Raw genomic sequence first — 19,698 nt, forward strand, 5'->3', positions numbered from 1 at the left:
TAGTCTTTAGGGACATTGGGATATTGTAGAACTATGAGGGCTCAGGACTCGGGTCCATAGCGTTTCGTTATAATGACTTATTTCTTTATTGTCTCCACCAGGCCGAAGACAAGGCCGAAGGCATGGGGAGAGAGTATGTTTTGCACTCCGTCCGTGTGTCCGTCCGTCCGTGTGTCCGTCTGTGAACAGCTAATCTCCGGCACCGTTAACCCGGTCAATGCCAACTTTTGCACACACACTCCCTGGATGCCAACGATGAACCTCTACCCCAAAATTTCCAGAACGGCCTGTTATAGCGCCACCAGGAGGCCGCTTTGTGCAAAACAAGTTTTTGGACATTACACCTACATATTTTGTCCAAACATCACGCAAATTGGTACACAGTCTCTCTAGAGCCATTCAATGAAACGGGTCTTTCAGATTTCTCAGACTCCATCCTGATTGGCTAAGATTGGCTTCCAAAGTTTGCAGGAGTGCTCAGTTTCAAACAAAATGCTGCAAATCATGAACACATCGTGTGATTTCCGTGAAATTGTGCACACACATTCCCACTAGGCCGATGAAGAAATGCCACATGAACATTTTCAACTCAGCCTCATGGTGGCGCTATAACTGGCCGAAAAGTGTTTTTACCTCTAACTGCATGGATCTGTGGATAACTTCAGTATGCCAACTCCCTAGAGGCCAAGGAAAAACCTTTGCCTGGAATTTTTCACATCTGCTCTTTATAGCGCCACCAGGAGGCCGACATATGTAAAACACATTTTCTAATTTTACTCCTTCAGATTTTATCCAAATTTCACGCAAATCGGTACACATGCTCTCCATAGTCATGTGATCAAGACGGGTTTGTTTGATTTCTCATAATCCACCCTCATTGGCTACGATTGGCTTCTAACCTTTTCAGGAGTAGCCCGCTTTGTACCCGTTTTGTACAAATCGCCACAACTACTCAACGCAGCGTCCGATTGTGGTGAAACTGTGCATGCATATTCCCACTAGGCTTTGGAAGAAATGCCACTTGACCGTTTTAAAATCAGCCTCATGGTGGCGCTACAACAGGCCAAGCCGCGACACACACACACACACACACACGTTTTATATTGCTCCTAAACATTTTGCCAAACATCACACACACACACTCCTATCCTCCTGGTGGAGACCTGTGCCCAGAAGGGCACTTTTTCTAGTTATTTGTGTTATGCCGCAAAATCGTGTTCATTGTTTGTTACTTTTTTAACTATCACTCTAATTTCTAATATATCAGACAAATCAATATACCCCCCCCCCCTCTCTCCAGTAGGCCTACAGAGTGCTTAAACTTAAACATTGTTTTACAGTTTAGATAAAACCCTAACAAAATATGTTATCATAAACATAACAAAGTAGTGATACGGTTTTAACTTAAATTGCTGATATGATATGCAGAGAAAGGGGAACACATTCTGACAAGGACACAAAATATGCCATAATAAGATAATAACTCATAAAGGCATTGGGGAACACATTCTGACGGGGATCATATCTTGGCACAACACCAGCGGAAGTGAAACCTCTCACTCATCATCACTTCCAGGGTCATTCTCTTCTCCATGGTTGTCTTGTGTTGTTAGGCAGCAGACTTTAAACTTAATTTTTCATCTTATTTCCACATCGGTTCAGCTAGCCGCGGTCTTTCCGGCGTCATGTCGCGGGGTTCCAGTGCAGGCTTCGACCGCCACATCACCATCTTCTCCCCGGAGGGAAGGCTCTACCAAGTCGGTCAGTAATAAAAACACACGAAGTGAACCTGCTCTGTCATCTCCACGGGCTAGCCGTTAGCATCTGCTGCTAGCAGCAGCAGATGCTAAACGAATCTGAGAAACAACGTTATTTGTACAGTGGTTGGTTTTCAACCCTTTTCATATCGAGGGGCCATTATTATTTATTCTGCATTTGAGCTCCACGGACCACCATTTGATGAGATTTAGCTTTTAGCAGAAACGTAGCCCTGGTCCAGAGAGACGCACTAGCTGGACCAGGGCTACCCAAAACTAAACAATATGTCCACATTTCCATGCTGCACTATTGATGGTGTGTGTGGTACCATAGGAGAGAGAACGGGCAAACAAAATAACAATTCTACTACATTCTCTAATTGTGTAGACTTCTTGTAAAATCACCATATGTAATGCAGATGTTTTTGATTGAAGTATTTATTAGCAGTTTGCAGAATTAAAGTACATTTCAAGCACAACTCGATACAAAAACTGTTAACTGCGAGTGGACGACATCATAAAGCATTACACTTAAACGAGCTGGGTCCACCGTTTTCAATTCATCATACCATTTAGAGACGTACAAATATACACTTCTATATAGCCAAAAACAGGAAATCGTCAAAGTTTCACAATTATTTATTTTACTCTGGAGAGTGAGTGTATAGTCCATCTGGTTTGATGTTACACTCCCGGTTAAAGATAAGGGTCCATTTGATTTACAACTGTCCATCATTTAGCTTGGGGACCACCTGGAACACCCTCAAGGACCGTCCACAGGTGGTCCCCGGACCACTAGTTGAGAACTACTGTATTAGTACATAACGATGACTGTATATTGTTCTTCAGTATTTTCAATAGTGGTTTAATGTTAGGTAGGTTAGACGCTAACAACGAAATTGTTCAGATCTGATCCTACTTCTAGCAGTAGAACAAGCTTTATTGTCACAGGCTGACGGGTGTAAATCAGCGTGCAAGCATCATCGTTTTGATGTCCAAACCATCTCAGCCTGGCCTCTCTGGCTTTATCCCCAAAACACCTGACATGCCCTGTCCATCTAATGTACGAGTTCCTTTCCATCCTTGTTACTCCCAGAGGGAAGTAGAAGAACCTCAACATTTTACAATTTTTACAGTCTTTGCTACCTCCAGCAGATAAAGATAGTAATATCATACATAGCATAACTAAGCACGCACGGCACAGGTTAGACATGGTGCAAAGAGTTTGGACTTTGATTAACTGTTGCACCCGTAGACCCTACTTCTATTACATTGAGGAAATGCGACGCGTCATGATCATCATCATGTACCAGAAGTGGGGGACTATGGAGCAGTAGGGGATATGGATTGCCTTCCAATACTTTTGTTTTGTTTGTGTGTCCAGAGTATGCCTTCAAAGCCATCAACCAGGGAGGGATGACCTCTGTAGCTATCAGAGGGAAGGACTGCGCTGTGGTCGTCACACAGAAGAAAGTCCCGGTCAGTACACACACACACACACATATCCATACACTTAATTAATGAATGTTAATCCAAACATTTTATTAACAGTGGTGAGACGTCTGTCACCACTGGAGGTGTTTGGGCTTCAGTTAGGCTAATTCAATTGTTATTATTAATAATAATTCATATAATCATTAGTTAGTAATAGTAGTAGTTATTTGAGCAATTAATTTAATTCTAATCTAATATTTTTTGCCTGTAGTAATCAATCATTATTATACTGTTAATTATCAATAACATTCCAATCTAACTTTGTTTGGCCTGATGATGTCTGTCACTGACTGCTTCACCATTGTTGAAATAACATGCATGACTTGCATGTAAAACCAAGCACTCAGTGATGCACTCACTGTTAAACAGCCAGAACATTTCCTCATTCTGCTTTTCTGACAACCTCAACACAGAAATGTGTTGCATCTCCATTGTCTCACAGGAAATTCGTCGAGACGGGATTCTCAAACATATTGATTTGGTATTTGCTATTTGTTTTAGTCAAACGATTGCATCTTAGAGCATCGCTTAAATCATTCCGACAGAAAGATCAAGTTGAGCAGAAAGGTCCTTTGAGTTAGTTCATAGTTGGCATTGGAAAAACAAACGCATTCACATTGAAACATTAATATCTGATTAATTTATGAAAGAATGACTCGACTTTCAGTTTTCCAGTCCTGCTGCCTAAAAAGCATTTACCGGTAACATAGATCACTAATAAGAGGTCAGCTGTATCCAGGGTTTGGTGCAAATTTAGATTTTAGTTTAGTCAGTCTTTTGAATAAAATTCAATTTAGTTTTAGTCTCATGTTATTCACCTGAAATGTTTTAGATTTTAGTCAACTAAATCAACAGTAGATTTTATACTTTGGTTGCATGCTGAAAATAGCCGATCTACAAGCTGAGAAGCTCAGAATGCAACCTGGCAACAAACAAAAAAAGTCCCACCCTAACATTTTAGTCTAATTTGTTGACAATTGTCGATATATTTACTCGTAGTTTTATTAATCAGTTTTCGTCATCACTGTCATGTGATGTGATCACTGATGAGACAATAAAGAGCAAATTGTTAGAAAGATGATTATCAAATATTGTTGATGTCTCTGGGTGTAGCCATTTTGTATTGCAAAGCTATGCTTGCCTTGTTGTTGCAAATGATCGACCGCTGGAAAGTAATTTGATGACGACGCATAGCAGTTTTACTAATATACTGTATCACGTGTCCCAAAAACGCGTCATTCTCAAAAGCTACATTGAATTCACGAAATTTGTTGAATTTCACGTGATTTGTTTATCTGCTGTATACGGCCAATGATTTGATTTCATTCACTCTTCTCAATATTGTCTGTGTGTATTCCCTGACACTTTGCATCGGTCATGGGCCCTTGACACTGGAGAGGTGTGTGTTGATGACCTCTTAGTAGGCCTTTTACAATTATTACATCATCGCTTAATCGCGATTAATTGAGATTATTCAATCGCAATTATAAGTATGATGTAATCAAATCATCATACAGTATATGATCTCTTGTGTGTGTGAAGCATAAAAGCCAAACAGAATGACAAACACAATGAATTTGTTAATCACAATTATTTGAGTGACAATCAAATCAAGCTTCATGACATTTATAGAGCACTTTATAGAGCACATTTAAAACAATCGAGATTGACCCAAATGCTGTGCACAGCTGCTGTAAAATCAAAGTGTCAACAAAAGCATTGTGCATGTGCACCCACATCAAAAACACCATTTGAAATTAAATTAGTTCTGGTGTGATCAAAGGCCATTGATAAGAAATAAGACTGAAGAAGAGATTTGAAAGCCTCAATAGACTGGGCATTACTTATGGTAAAGAGCAGGCTATAGACTCTGTAGCCTGCCCTTTGCTATGGAAGTTATGCGGGAACGCCTATCAAGTGGCAAAAAACTACTTTCTGACCTTGACCGCCCATACATCCAAAAGAAAAGTCCTATCTGATTGCATTAAACAAAGTTGAACTCACTTGACTTTATGCATGCACCTCTAATTCCTCAATGCTCTGGCTGGAGTATAATCTCGTGCAAAAGTTCAGATGGACATGAGGGGGGCCAGACTGTATGTAGAGATGTATACACACATACAATCACCTTTAAAATTTATTCTAGACTTGACTGGGCGCCAATTAACCCATTCTGGGCGGGAACCCCTTTTGGTGTTAGCATTATGTTATGCTTTAGCTATTGGAAAATAGCAGATCTACAAGCTCGTAGCGCGCCACGAACGACTGACATAGAAACATAGCTTTTTCAGAAAACTCTCAGGATGTAGAAGACATTTTTAGAATCTGATCTCAGGTCAAAATGGGTTAAGCGCAGCTAAAATTGGGGACACGTTGGTCGTCAAGTAAGATGTCGTAATCCGTGACGGCCCTAGTCGTGGTGAGGCGTGTGTGTGTGTTCGTGACCTGTCAGCAGTGTTGTTTTCGTCGACTAAAACTAAGAAGAAAAACGTACCTTTTTTTTTTTCCACTGACGAAAACTAAATGGAAACTAAATAAAAACTAATCTATGATGACTAAAATTAAGACTAAATATACTGACAATTTTGTCAACAAATACAAACTAGACTAAAATGTTAGGAAGGGACTAGTGGACAAGAGATCCACTACTCATTTTACAATTAGTTGCATGAAAATAGCCGATCTACAAGCTCACAACGTGTCGCGCTGCGACGCGTTGTGAGCTTGTAGATCGGCTATTTTCAGCAAGTGAGAAAAAAACTCATTACGACGGCATCGAGGCCCGCCATCCGCCAAAATACATTTTGTTCGACTAAATCAACTGTAGATTTAGTCGACTAAAATCTCATGATATTTAGTCGACTGAAACTAGACTAACACACTAAGACATTCCAGGTGACTAAAATGTGACTTAAAACTAAATAATCTATTCAAGAGACCATGACTAAAACTAAAATCAACAACACAGCGATGTTTACTGTACCGTCTTCATGTCTTCCGTCAGGACAAGCTGCTGGACGCCGCCACTGTCACACACCTGTTCAGAATCACGGAGAACATCGGCTGTGTCATGTCTGGGATGACTGGTGAGTACCGACGCCGTACTCCAGCTGAGGCTAACGCCGCACGCGAGGTCATGGGGGCAAAGCGTGAGGGGAAAAAAAGAGTGGTTGGGTTTTTGGAGTGGAACACTGTTGACCAAGTCCCAAGGGAGGCTCTCCAGCGTCGAAGCACTCGGCCCTAGTGGTTGGAGCGTGAACTGCTGGCAGACCCGTGGATTCATGACCAGTGCAGCTGGGCTTTAACATTGAGCGCTTGGTTGCACTTCCGCATTTGACCACCAAAATGTGGCGGTCAAATGCGGAAGTAGGCCGCTCTTCCGTGTGCTTCCACTGAAATGAATAGCGTAGGGGGCGGGGCTATCGCTCCGGTTCAAATGAATAGCGTAGGGGGCGGGGCTATCGCTCCGGTTCAAATGAATAGCGGAGGGGGCGCGGCTATCGCTCCGGTTCAGTCTCTATCCTTGTATTACTCTATGCTGTTGACCCTTTGCAGTGGCGTGCACAGATAGACACTAGGGGGTGCTAGAGCACCCCCTGCCCTTTTGGCAATGTGCCCTTTTGAAAAAATAAATAAAAAATAAAATATTTTTTTCTCTTTTTTTTTGATTTTTCAAAAATAGCAGACCTACAAGCTCATAGCGCGCCACTCGGTGGCGCGCTATGAGCTTGTAGATCTGCTATTTTTCAATAGCTAAAGCATAACATAATGCTAACACCAAAAGGGGTTCCCGCCCAAAATGGATTAAGGCAACCGGCCGGTTCCACGCGCTGCACAAGGTGCCCTTTTTTAACTTGAGCACCTGCCCCTCTAAATGTCTGTGCACGCCACTGACCCTTTGTTTATAGACCTGAGGCCGATTCTACAAATGCCCTCTGAACCAGTAGTTCTTTCAGGATTGTCCAAGAATGTTCAAAAATAGCAGATGTACAAGCTCGCAGTGCGGCACGAAGTGACGCGCTGTGAGCTTGTACATCTGCTATTTTGTAATAGCCAATGCACTAATCTAAAGTGACACAGATGCTTTCCCGGATTTTAAGTCACAATTGTGAGATTTACAAGTTTACAATTGTGAGATTGTAGATCGGCTATTTTCACTATTTTATATAGTATGTTTGTTAATATATATTTACAAACATGCTCCACGTTTATTCAATGAATAGTTGCAACCCTAGTTGGCTTTGCATTAAAAACAGTCAAAACATCTGTAATGAAATGTGCTAGATAGATCTTTATTGTCGTTGTAGCATGTATGACGAAATTAAAAGTGGCAACCGCATAATTATGGCTAAGCCTGTCCATCTCCATCTCACCATCTCGTCCACTACTCTACTATACTACTATTACTATAAGTATTGGATTACTGTCACCATTGTACATTTTTCCCTTTTAAGCCATTAAGACCTGAGGGCGATTCGACAAATTCTAAAAGCATTATTTCTCACTTTCAAGATTTTTCAAAAATGGATGTACAAGCTCGCAGCACGGCACAAAAGGACCCGCTGTGCGCTTGTATATCTGCTCCTACGCAACGCAAAAAAATTAGAATTTAGAATAACCAAAATTACTACTTATTTTCCATTTTGTGTTTATAAACTGGAGTGTGACGTGCCCTAGTAGAGTGCTTGAACCTCCTGCTGTAGTCTACAAAATACAAAGGCCATTGTTACTCCTCTTATAACAGGTAAAAGACGACTGACTAGTTGACAAATATTATGAAAAACTGCTGGAAGTCAGTAGCCGTGCAACCCCATCTGCATTACCTCACCGGGTGGTTTGTTTGTCATGGCCTCAAATTAGGAGCTGGAATTCCGTCCTATTTATAAATGTCTGGCTTTCCTTTCGCAGTCCAAGATAAAATTGAGTCGGTAATATTAGTCTAGCACATAGACTCCTTTCAGCAGCACACACGTATCGCGTTCCAGTACTTGATACAGTCAGATAGGCCGTGTGGCTATCTGATTTCAAAGCATCAGGAAACATGCTACCCGTGTTATGACTGGGAAGTGACGGTCACCGTGGAATGGACGGAGCAAAGTGAAACACTGCGCCATGACTCAGAGTTTTCCAGCCACTTCAGAGACATTTTTCCCCCCATTTCCTTGCCAGAATTTCAATGGTGGCCACAAGTAATCATTATCAAATATATCCTACAAAATGTCAAATTCTGTAGAAGATGGAAGATCTACAAGTTGATTCTGCATGTTCTGAGCTTGTGGATCGACTACTTTCACCGCATGACACTGTTGTACAACTTATAAAATATGGCTTAACAACGTAAAGCCTAGGCCGGGCTGGCCTAGCCGTCCGGGCACCTAGGCTTTCCTGTCAAAACTACTATATATCTATCTATCATTAAAGGAAAAAAGCCTCAAAAATATAAAACCCGAAAAGAAAAAACCGAACTTGAAGCCTGGTTGCTCTGTCTTCGTGCAAACATTCACAGAAAATGACAACTAGAACGACTATTTTCAGCAGCAGGATTTAGTGTAGAGGGACAAAAGAAAAGGGCCCTGTATAGCAGTGGTTCCCAAAGTGGTCCTTGGGGGAGTTCCAGGGGGTCTCCAGCTAAATGATAGTTTGGACCCTTATGGGTCTGTAACTCTGAGAGTGTACGGGTCCATTTGGTTCCATTTGTACACTCTCAAAGTTAAATTAACATTGATTTTACAATATCAATTGGGGGTCCTAGGGATAGAAATGCCATTAGATGGGGGTCCGTAGACTAATGCATGTCAAACTGGGGGTTCTTGGAATTCAACAGGTTGAGAATCACTGCTACAGCCGTAACAATGTTCTGTTATGGGGGTCCCTGGCAAATCTTTTCAAATGGGGGTCCGTGGGCTAATTATTGTCAATTTGGGGGGTCCTTGATATGGAAATGTTTGGGAACCACTGCTGTATAGTGCCCTGGTTGACTCCGGTCAACGTGGTGTATATGGTTTAAGTGGTTAATTGGTGTGCAAGACCCTAGAACGCTACAGTTGGCAATTCATGGAGCCACATCAATGCATTGGCTCATTGTCACGTCACATGGTGCTACATTAAAGAGGTCCTCCAGGGGTAGTCCAGGACTATTGCAAATAGCCCTTGTACAACAGCTCAGTTGTAACTTGTGATGTTGGTATAATGCTCCTGTGCAGGAAATACTCAAACAGGATTTGTCTTGGTTGCTTCAATGGAATTCTATTCACATGCGTTTGTGTACAAACTACAAAGCTGCCGTCTATCTCTCATTCCCTCTTCTGGCTTTGCTCTTTCCTTCCTCGTTCCGTCTGACGGCGTGGCGCAGACTGGAGGTAGACGTAAGGTGTTTAAGTTAAGTGTTCATTTCCCCTCTCGCTCTCTCTTGTCCAGCTGACAGCAGGTCTCAGGTCCAGAGAGCACGTTACGAGGCGGCCAACTGGAAGTACAAGTATGGCTATGACATTCCCGTGGACATGCTGTGCAAACGGATGGCTGACATCTCCCAAGTCTACACACAGAACGCTGAAATGAGACCACTAGGATGCTGTAAGTGTGTGTGTGTGTGTGTGTGTGTGTGTGTCCTCCGAGCCACTGTTGAAGGATGTTTGAGCAGCGTAATGCAGATAACGTTTTGCCTTTCCACAAAACGTGTTCGTTTGACCACAGAAAATGCATAGATTTCAGGCAAATACTGTAAGGTAACATAGATACTAATTTCCTTTTCATATCATATCCAGTATCGTCGTTGTTGTTGCTACAGTAGAGCAATTTAGCAGATTCTTGCCCCACTAAAGGTTTGCTGCTTGTGCCTGTATGAATAGTGACAGATAAACCTTGATTCTTTGCTTTTACTATTATGCATAGTCACAGATGGACTATGTTTAGTGTCATGCATGGTCACCTCACAAAGGCCCATTCTGAGTCACTATTCACGCTGAGTCGTTTCCTTTACACCCTTTGACTGATGTGAAAATATAATGTCGTCATTGAAATTGTCATGTCCATTACATGGGAAAACTCCATATATCGCCTAGCACTTCTTTAAGGTTTCACACTTGTTTCCTCCCACTATCATACTCCTCCCTCCCTCCCTCCCTCCCCCCGTAGGTATGATTCTGATAGGCATGGACGAGGAGATGGGTCCTCAGCTGTATAAGTGCGATCCGGCCGGCTACTACTGTGGCTTCAAGGCCACGGCAGCCGGGGTCAAACAAACGGAAGCCACCAGCTTCCTGGAGAAGAAGGTCAAGAAGAAACTGGACTGGACCTACCAACAGACCATAGAGGTAAGAGAAAGACACACCCATATGCAACGGGTTCATATATACAGTATAATGTGCACACTTGAACTAACGCATGCATGTCATAATAGTCTTGTGCGATGCGTAGCACGTCGCTCATTGGTCTTGTCTTCTACAGACGGCCATCTCCTGTCTGTCTTCGGTTGTGTCCATCGACTTCAAGCCCTCCGATCTCGAGGTTGGACTCATCACTACAAAAGAACCCACATTCAAGTGAGTGTTTGTTGTTTTGTCTGTCAACACAATGGACTCTTCCACGGCATACATTAAATGAAGTACTTACATTTTATGTGAAACACCCATATAGGATATAGAACAATAATGTAAAATGGACTGATTTACATTCTAAACAAAATGTAGCGTGAAGCCCATTGCATGCAGTGCTGAGCAGGTTCTTGGCAGAATTATATTAATGAGGGCAATATTTTTTTATTTGCTATTGCTAAAATGTGTACATCTGGGTATCTCAGACGGTAGAGCATTGGAAAGAAAAGAAGAAAAGGGGGTTTAACTTTGTTAATTGTGCATTTTCCATGTGTGTATTTTTAGGTCATGTAGAATGTGTATAAATGAATGGATCATTGTTTCTGTGCACTGCAGAGTTCTGTCAGAGACCGAGATCGACGTTCACCTCATGGCTCTTTCTGAGAGGGATTGAGGACACGTGGTCGGCCATTTTTCTGCCGTCACCATGACCAAGCGGATATATGGATGACGAATTATCAACCCAGATACAAAGGGCACATCTAGGAGGAATATTAAGCATGAGTCATGTAAAGCTTCTTTTTTTTATATAGTTCCAAATAGGTTGAAGATGCCACCCCCAAATCACCATCCAACTACTCCCATGACTCGGGTCACCATTTGATAGTATGGGCCTCACCTATGACTTTAAACGGAATAAATCACTACCCCCCCCCCCAAAATTGATCATCTTTTTTGCGCTCTTAGCACACCACCCGGGTATGGGGCTCTGAACCTTTCCCTGACTATTATATGTGATTCTATTCATATTGACACCTTTTGCTTTGTTCATTCCGATCACACTCGCAGTACTCTTCATTTGCTACAAGATCTCACAGAGTCTGGATAGGTGTTTGATAGTTGATACAAGAGTCGGGTCTACGACCATGATCCATGCCTCTTGACATCCTGCTGCCAGGTCAATGACACTGCCTGGATGCTAGAAATGTAAACTACCAGCAATGCGTGCCAAGTGTTCATTGGTTGGACATTGAGCATTGGGCAGCGTTGATTGATTTGACAGCGAATAAAAAAGGATGATAAACAATTGAGCTGAACTTGCATTAGGCGAAAAGTATTGAAATAATAGTCGAGGAATGGACAAAGACATGTCGGTAGATTCAAAGAAGGGGGAGTGGGACAGTAACTTGTTGGTGAATTTTATACACGTTCCAGCAGAATCTAAGGTCATTGTGAGCTGACAGATTTCAAACAGTGCCTCCCAACTGGTTTACCTCAGGGCCGCCTTAACTGCTAAAAATATCACGGCTACTCACACACTTCGTCTGGAGTTCTGCGTCACCAATGTTCACTCCCGTTTGTTTTGTGTTCTGCAAAGGATTTGTGGAGGAACCTCTTCCTCCGGGGGCGGTGGGAGGGCTGGAGAGTTACAAACCTCTGGACCAAGATGCTGTTTGTGATACACTGTAGCTGCTACAGTGCAATGTTTATGATAACCCAGGGCAATTCAGTGGAATTTCCCACTGTACCATTCATCATCACCTCCCCCTGTACTTTGAGTCTGTTCACATCCACTGACTCGGTTATTTAGCCCTCGTACTGGTCCACTGTGTCCCGCTGTATATAACTGCAGTTCTATTAAAATAACAATGTTTTTGACAAAGCCCAAAATGTCCATGTCGTCGTTTTCTTTGGTATCAGGGGACTGCATCACTTGGATGCGAAAGTCAAAAGTGGCTATTTGGTTTACTTTGAAATTCAATTACATTTTTAAAATCTGAATTAAAATACTTAAAGCCTTTGGCACTTTAATGTTGATATAATTCAACCTTTTGAGGAAAAGGCTTAGAGTGAACATTCTCAATAGCAAGTGAGTTGCAGCAAGCATGCATAAGTAAGTGGTGGAAGATGGTTGGCCCCAGGCTTGGTTTGTAGAGAAACAAAATATAAATGTTTACCCTTTGTGGCGTAATATAGATTAATCTAGGTCAGGCGAGGTTAAAAAAAAACCTTTTTTCCATATCTGAAAGATTTATAACTCATTTGTGGTACAGTTCTTTTCACCAGTCAAGCATAATATAGTAAAAAGGTTTCTTGGTAGTTACATTACAGTATGTAGGTCGCAACAGAAAATCGAATAATCCGGATCATGGCTATCAAATGGGGGAAATTAATGTAGTGTACCTGTTTAGAAAGCAATGAGAATTGGGTTGAAAAGGAGACCAGTTGCAGTTCAATCCATGTGCATGCATCAGCGCATACAGTAGATCTACTGAAAGTTAACTGCACACATTGTAAAATAATCACTAGTTTAATTTAAACCAATCATTTAGTCTTGTATGGTAACCATATATATACCACTATACATTTCAAGAAATTAATACTATTGTATCAATTCTTGAAGTTCGTGGAATTGGAAGCAGATTTCCCCGTGCTGTTTTCCGAGGAACCACGGGGTCAAACCATTGTGCGGAGATTCCCCTAGCTGGCGGATGAGAAGCAGGAATGTCGGGAACAGCTGAGTGTTCTGTTCTGGGAATTTCCTGTCGCTCCGTAGCCCCGCCTTCCAGAACACTTCCTTATTTAGCTGCTTGAATGATTGTCATCAAACACATGCACACACAATTCCCCATCCTTTTTTTCCTTCCTACCGAGTAAGTGTGGGACTCGTTCAAACTATTTCCTGCTCTTGAGCTAATAAAATCCATTTGTACGTCTGACCGTGTGGTCTGTATGAGGGTAACCAAATGCACCCGTAGGAGTCCCATTTGGTTACATTTTTTTTGCACACTTGTCAGTTAAACTGACAGTAAAGGATTTTACAGTTTCTATGCACAAGAATCACACTGCATGAATAACTGCTGTCTCTCAGACAGATCAGCAGTTCTTCAAACAGTAGCAATGTGTTGTCATTCTGAAGGATGCATTACATGAGAATAGAGGCCTCTAGTCGGGGGCGAAGCTCTTACTTTTTTACAGGCTGCATTCATGCGGGCAACAAAGTGACTTAATCCTTTGTGGCACTGATCTACTCTCAGGCCCAAGTATAGTATTATATCATATCAGCCTTTTCCTCCTTGCGGAAAAGGAAAAACAGATTGTGTGGCTACAACATAACTAAACGTTTGAATGTAATGTAAGTGTGAAAAGAGCACACACAAATAACGTATGGTTCCGTTCTAACGTTCCCACAACCCAAAGTCAAATTCCAAGCTCCGGTTCGTGGAAAACCTTGGCAGAGAAAGCACACAGGAGAAGTAGACGTGGAGTTAAATAGAAGTGTTTTAATTTAACTGGAGTGTGTTGGACTGTTTTGCTGTGTGGACATTTACAAGCCGCTCAACTGTACACATTCACAGCTTCCATAAAAAATACATCTTTTGTACAGCCATTTACAATATCATACAACTGTCATGTTGTCGGTACACCCACCTATGCGCATGGATGTTTTGTTGAGAAAATGATCTTTTTTTTTCACGCCGTCCCTTGGATACAAGCGAACCACTATACAGCAATATGAGACCCTCCCCATCCCGGTTTATAATTTGTCACGTTTTTGACTTCCAAAAGTTCCAAGCATGTATTCGTGCCTCCTGCGCAAGTCCGGAGCCGTCTCGTTGGTATCACTGAGCTGTTCGAGTCGCTCTCTCGGGCCAGTTTCATTGACCCGTGTAGCTGTCCATCACCCAGACCGTGTCTGTCCGACTGTCCCTTTCCATCAGGGGGCACACCCATGATGCCGTGTCATCCACATGACTGAGCTCCTGTGGCGTCGACGCAGGAGGACCTGGACAGGATGCCATGTCACCGTGGTGCCACGTCAGCTTCCCGTCTGTCATTTCCCGTCAGTCCCTAGTGTCCGTTCCACTGGATGTCATCGTAGCCCACCTGGAGATACGGGGAGAGGGAAGATGGCGTTCACATGAGGAACTACACTTTTGTTTGCAGATGCAGCGGATATAATAACGCTGTATCTGCAGATATGTGAGCTGAATTCAAAAGGCATGAATGCTTTCTAAAAATGAATAAATGGATTTGTGAAAAAAAAAAAGATTCCACTACCGAATCTGCCCCACTTTACCAAAGTGCCCGTAATATGATTCTTTTTTTTCTTTTTAAGCCAAACACAAAATGCTATAAAACAACTGTAAAGACTATGGGCTCCTTTTTCGTCACCGCTAAACCCTAAACTTATTTGCCTTTTTGTTTTACTATTTTGAAACACATTTTTGAATAGTTCAACTAGCCAATCTACATTGACACGTTGTGAGCTTGGAGACTGGCCATTTTAAATATATATGTTTTTCAAAATAGTAAAAAACGAAAATGGAGACCTATATGTATGCATGTGTTTATTTTTGGTGGTCATTTGATTCAACCAAAAACACACCTCTTCGTCCGACTGGCCCTCATCCTCCTCCTCCTCGCTGTCCTCCGATTCGCTGTCGGGCAGCTCCCGGAGCTCAGGGTTGGTCAGCGGGTACAGTTCTTTCCTGATGCCGTCGTCGCCGCGGCCATAGGTGAGGTGAAAGGGGGAGTGGCCCCCGTACGTCAGGTGGTTGGGGTCGGCGCCGGCCCTCAGCAGCAGGCGGACCAGAGAGGCGTTCTGCTGGTCCACGGCGAGATGTAGCGCCGTGCGCCCGTTACACTGCTCCTAGAGGACGGGAGGGGAAGATGGGACTGGTTTTAGTTTTTTAACCCATTTAGGTTTAGGCCCAGACGTCGAAATTTAAAAAAAATCCTGACAGTTTTCTGAAAAACCTTATGTTTCTGTATCAGTGGTGCTCAATATTTCATGTTAAGGACCCCAAAAAATATATGTAATGTGCAAAGAAACGCCTTGGACGTTTCAATGTGATTGTCGGTGGTGGTGGTGGAAAAAGTACTCACTTGTTTTACTTAAGTAAACGTATCAATACTGCAATATAGAAATACGCCGTAACAAGTAAAACTCCGGAATTCAATGTACTTTGAGTAAAAGTACAAAGGTATTCGTATCAAAATGTGTCGCATCGTGGGCTTGTACTGTAGATCTGCTATTTTAAATGGTCGAAATGTATGTAGGGCTGAAGTGGTTAATGTTTTGTAATAATAATGAATCTACGAATTAACTAGTAACTACATTTTCAAATAAATGTAGAGGAGTAGAAGTAAAAGTACTGTAAAGTGAGAAAAGAAACCCTCAAAATTGTATTCAAGTACAGTACTTGAGTAAATGCACTTAGTTACTTTACAACACTGGTGATTGTTGAACGCTACCCATGCCGATGCATGGCCGCTGTGTGTGTGTGTGTGTGTGTGTGTGTGTGTGTGTGTGTGGCGTACCTGTGCGTTGATGTCAGCTCCCAGTGCGACTAGGCTCTCCGCCAGGTGGAGGAACCCGTTAATTGAGGCCAGGTGGAGGCAGTTCTGACCTGCAGAAAACAAAACACCAGAGGAACAGGTCAACAACTGGCAGATCCGTGTCAAAATACCAGTGCGTGTTTGAACTGGAATATTAACACGGTGTATACAATATGCTAGCTAAAGCACACTACCACTGCATTTCTTAGAAGAAATAAAATAATAATCACCATAAGGCTAGCAGATTACTGGCACACTAAATAATATGTCCACACTGAATATTCTATCTCGTCATTTATAAAATGTCAATCCCAAGTATCTAAAAGGACAGATTAAGTCATCGCATGGCGCGAGATCCTTCCAACCATACAGTTGTTCGGTATTTCCCATTCTTGCCCGTAGCATTTAGAACGAAAAAACAACAACTAGGTCTCAAGTTCTCAAAGGTCTCAAGTTAACATTTACGGCGAGCAGTAAACAGTTCTGCCATCTCACCTTGGTAGTTGCAGGCGGCCATGACGCCTTTGAGCTGCTCCGACGGACAGTTCTGCGTGAGGACGCTGAAGCAGTGCAGGTCGCCGCGGCGGCACGCGATGTGCAGCGGCGAGTCGCCGCCGTCGTCCACCAGCGCCGCGTCACAGCCAGACACCAGGAGGCGCTCACACACCTCGGGCTGCTCCGTTATCACCGCCAGGTGGAGAGGAGTCTAGAGGGAAGAGGAAACAGGGAAACGGAGACGTTTAAGTTAACCCATTGAGACCTGAGAAAAGATTCTACAAATCCTGACAGTTTTCTTGAAAAACCTATGTTTCTATGTCAGTGGTTCTCAAACGATGTTATGTCAAGGACCCCCAAAAACATATTTAATTGGCCGCCGACCCCCATCTGAAAATATGTTGTTCCAGGGACCCCGCAGAAGCACATATTTACGCTCTGAAAGAATATATATTCAAAGATTTGCGCCACATTTTCATGATTTTTCAAAAATAGTTAAAGTATAACAAAATGCTTAAAACACCAAAAGGGGTCCCCGCCTAGAATGGGTTAAGGCTATTTGTCTCACATATACTATATCAGCGGGGGTCCTTGAAGGGGTTCCCCCCTGGTTAATTTTTTACACAGTTAGATTGGGATCCCAGAGACGAAAAGTATCTCTGTGGTTCCCTGGCCTAATGCATATAAAACTGAGGTGTTTAGAATTTTTTTTAAAAGGTAGAGAGAGATGTGGGAATGGAGCTTATACAGATGGTGGGGGAAGCATTTGGTGGTGAATATCTTAAGGGTTTCTTTCTGATACTCTATCTCTCTTTGTTACAGGCGCGCGCTCACACACACACACACAAGCTGTCAGCTACCTGTCTCTGGTCGTTCTGCGTGTTGAGGAAGTGTGTGTTTCTAGACAGGTCTATCATGTTTCTGATGCAGTCCTTGGCTTCATGGATGATGGCCAGGTGAAGCAGTCTGCAGACACAGGAGAAAAGGAAAACATTAGAGCACACACAGGACCAGGCCTTCGTATTAGCACCCGCCAAACCCCGGCAGATATTAAGTGTTAGGCCCAACACTCCACTTGCCAAGCGAGTATTTCCCCACTGCCAGTTCAGACTTGCAACAAAATGTGGCAAAATTGCTAATTCAACAAAGGGAACCGTCAAGGTCTAAACTCCCCGGACATTGATAAACATGATTTCGCACTGTGCAGGGTATGGGTTTCTATGGCCTTTAGTTTCACAACAATAAAGTACTTAAGCCCAGTACTGATGTAATCCTTGATCATACTGATATGTAACCATTGCAGGAATTTGCAATTTGCACTGAGGAGAATGTTAGGAAGCAAAGGAAATGAAGTAGCTTTAGGACAACAGACACTACTTAATAGGAGTCCATATAAAGTGGAACAAAAAGCAGACCACGGGGGGGGGGGTGCATAACTTAATTGTTGTGTTTTAACTACTAGTGTATATGCTCTCTCTCTCTCTCTCTCTCTCGACTTGCGGGAACGCGCGTCGGTCGCCGGCGGCGCGCCTGGGACTTTCCCAGGCAGCTGAGTTTTTGACCCGCGGCCATAGATCCTGATAATAGCCTTTTGTTTACGTCCAAAAAAAAATACCTCCGCGCCAGACCACAACTACGACTTGCATTTACACCCCCAAAAATGTACAACAAAAATACAATAAAAACACATGTAATTGCATAAACTACTAAAACCATAACACGGGGCCTAAAAAAAGAAAGAAAAACTCATTGCGGCCTAAACAAATGTAACCAAATGGGTTCCATTTGTTTTAGGCCTCAAGTTCCTCCCCCAACTAAAATACTTGAATTAATGTCATTAATCCAACGCTTACGTGTCTCCGTCCTCGGTGATGTGCGTCTTCCAGGAGTCGTGGTCGTGCGGCTGCTCCGCGGCGGCGGCGTGCTGTCGGTGCTGCGGCGGCGGGGCACAGCAGTCCGCCGAGCCCACACGGAGCCTCGTCAGCTCGGCCGCCACCGCCTGGTACTCCTCCTCCTTCAGCGAGTCCAGGCCGCTGTCTAGCCGCTCCTCGGTCGTCGCCTGCAGGCCCGGCTTCATCGTCCCTTCCTTAGCCGCCGCCGCGGCGCCATCATCATCATCATCCCCGTGATCTCCTCCGCCGTAATCCATTTGGTTAAGTAAACTCGTCCGATGGAGGTCCATTATTGTGATGTGTCTGTCTGTGTGTGTGGGGGGGGGGGGGCTCGTGTGTACGTTTTAAAACGTTTGTGTTCGACGTGGAGTTGTAGTTGAGTTGTGTGTGAGGCAGAGTGTAAATTGTAAAAAGGTCCTCCGTGTGGATGGATTCGGGGCGGAGCTATACGGGGAGGGGGGGGCGGAGCTACGGGGAGGGAGGGGCGGGGCGAGCCCCCATTGAGATTATAGAATGGCTCTGGGGGTGGGGGCGGGGCGTAAGGAGGCGGAGCCTAGGAGAGAAAAAAAAACAGAAATTTAGGTGGGGGAATTCCAGCCAAACTGTCACTTATAATAACACACCGTCCCCGTGCATGTACACAGATTGCTGGCTCCAACAGGGGATTTCTATTCAGACACTTTATAAATACACACTGAAAAGGCTACATGCATGCATGCACTGCCGTGGCTGACTGGCCATATATATATATATATATATATATATATATATATATATATATATATATATACTTAAAACAAAATGCCTAGGGCCAAGGCATTGCCATGTGTCAAGCCACATATGTTTGTTTGTATTATTTTGCAATAAGCTACATTGGTGGATAGAAGAAAACATGCCAATGTGTGGACAGAGACTCACACTGGAGAGGCTTATCTAATATCTATGCAAGATTTTCCTCCAAAATGTGCAGCTAGAGAGACAACATTGCCCTTTGAATCCAATCGGCTTATCATGAAATGAAATGATTACTATATTTACCCAGGGTATCTGGGCTAAGCTCAAGAACTTGTTTCCAGCCAGGCCCTGCTCATAGAACATTTCATCGTAGTGGTTCAATGCCTTGTTCAAGGGCACAAGTGGTAATTTTAACGTGTCAGACCGCTGATTCGAACTGGCGACCTTCCG

The 19,698-nt window shown here is 43.2% G+C and overlaps 2 protein-coding genes across 2 annotated transcripts; one reads left to right on the top strand and one right to left on the bottom strand.

Annotated features, from left to right (window-relative positions):
• The first annotated feature begins 1,528 nt into the window (after positions 1-1,528).
• LOC306942159 (proteasome subunit alpha type-6-like) lies at positions 1,529-12,454 on the top strand. The gene is made up of 7 exons (XM_079527904.1): positions 1,529-1,761; positions 3,142-3,236; positions 6,256-6,337; positions 9,669-9,824; positions 10,386-10,564; positions 10,698-10,792; positions 11,180-12,454. Exons 1-7 carry the CDS (start codon positions 1,686-1,688, stop codon positions 11,235-11,237), a joined length of 741 nt encoding a protein of 246 aa, XP_079384030.1. The 5' UTR covers positions 1,529-1,685; the 3' UTR covers positions 11,238-12,454.
• Positions 12,455-14,047: 1,593 nt separating this feature from the next.
• LOC306942122 (NF-kappa-B inhibitor alpha-like) lies at positions 14,048-18,930 on the bottom strand. Its single transcript, XM_079527851.1, has 6 exons — positions 18,475-18,930; positions 17,482-17,587; positions 16,622-16,832; positions 16,109-16,197; positions 15,174-15,437; positions 14,048-14,671 (listed from the first exon to the last, which is right to left on the bottom strand). Exons 1-6 carry the CDS (start codon positions 18,801-18,803, stop codon positions 14,636-14,638), a joined length of 1,035 nt encoding a protein of 344 aa, XP_079383977.1. The 5' UTR covers positions 18,804-18,930; the 3' UTR covers positions 14,048-14,635.
• Positions 18,931-19,698: the final 768 nt, after the last annotated feature.

Source organism: Electrona antarctica (genome assembly GCF_951216825.1).
Source record: "Electrona antarctica genome assembly, chromosome: 18".
Taxonomy (NCBI): Eukaryota; Metazoa; Chordata; class Actinopteri; order Myctophiformes; family Myctophidae; genus Electrona; species Electrona antarctica.

Excerpts from the sequence above, each read along its gene's own strand:
- LOC306942159 (XM_079527904.1), top strand. The coding sequence starts at position 1,686 with ATGTCGCGGGGTTCCAGTGCAGGCTTCGACCGCCACATCACCATCTTC. Across the intron at positions 6,338-9,668 it reads TGTCATGTCTGGGATGACTG|CTGACAGCAGGTCTCAGGTC; the intron begins GTGAGTACCGAC and ends TCTCTTGTCCAG. Across the intron at positions 10,565-10,697 it reads CCTACCAACAGACCATAGAG|ACGGCCATCTCCTGTCTGTC; the intron begins GTAAGAGAAAGA and ends TGTCTTCTACAG.
- LOC306942122 (XM_079527851.1), bottom strand. The coding sequence starts at position 18,803 with ATGGACCTCCATCGGACGAGTTTACTTAACCAAATGGATTACGGCGGA. Across the intron at positions 16,833-17,481 it reads CGCAGAACGACCAGAGACAG|ACTCCTCTCCACCTGGCGGT; the intron begins GTAGCTGACAGC and ends TCTTCCCTCTAG. Across the intron at positions 14,672-15,173 it reads AGGGCCAGTCGGACGAAGAG|GTGGGCTACGATGACATCCA; the intron begins GTGTGTTTTTGG and ends CCGTATCTCCAG.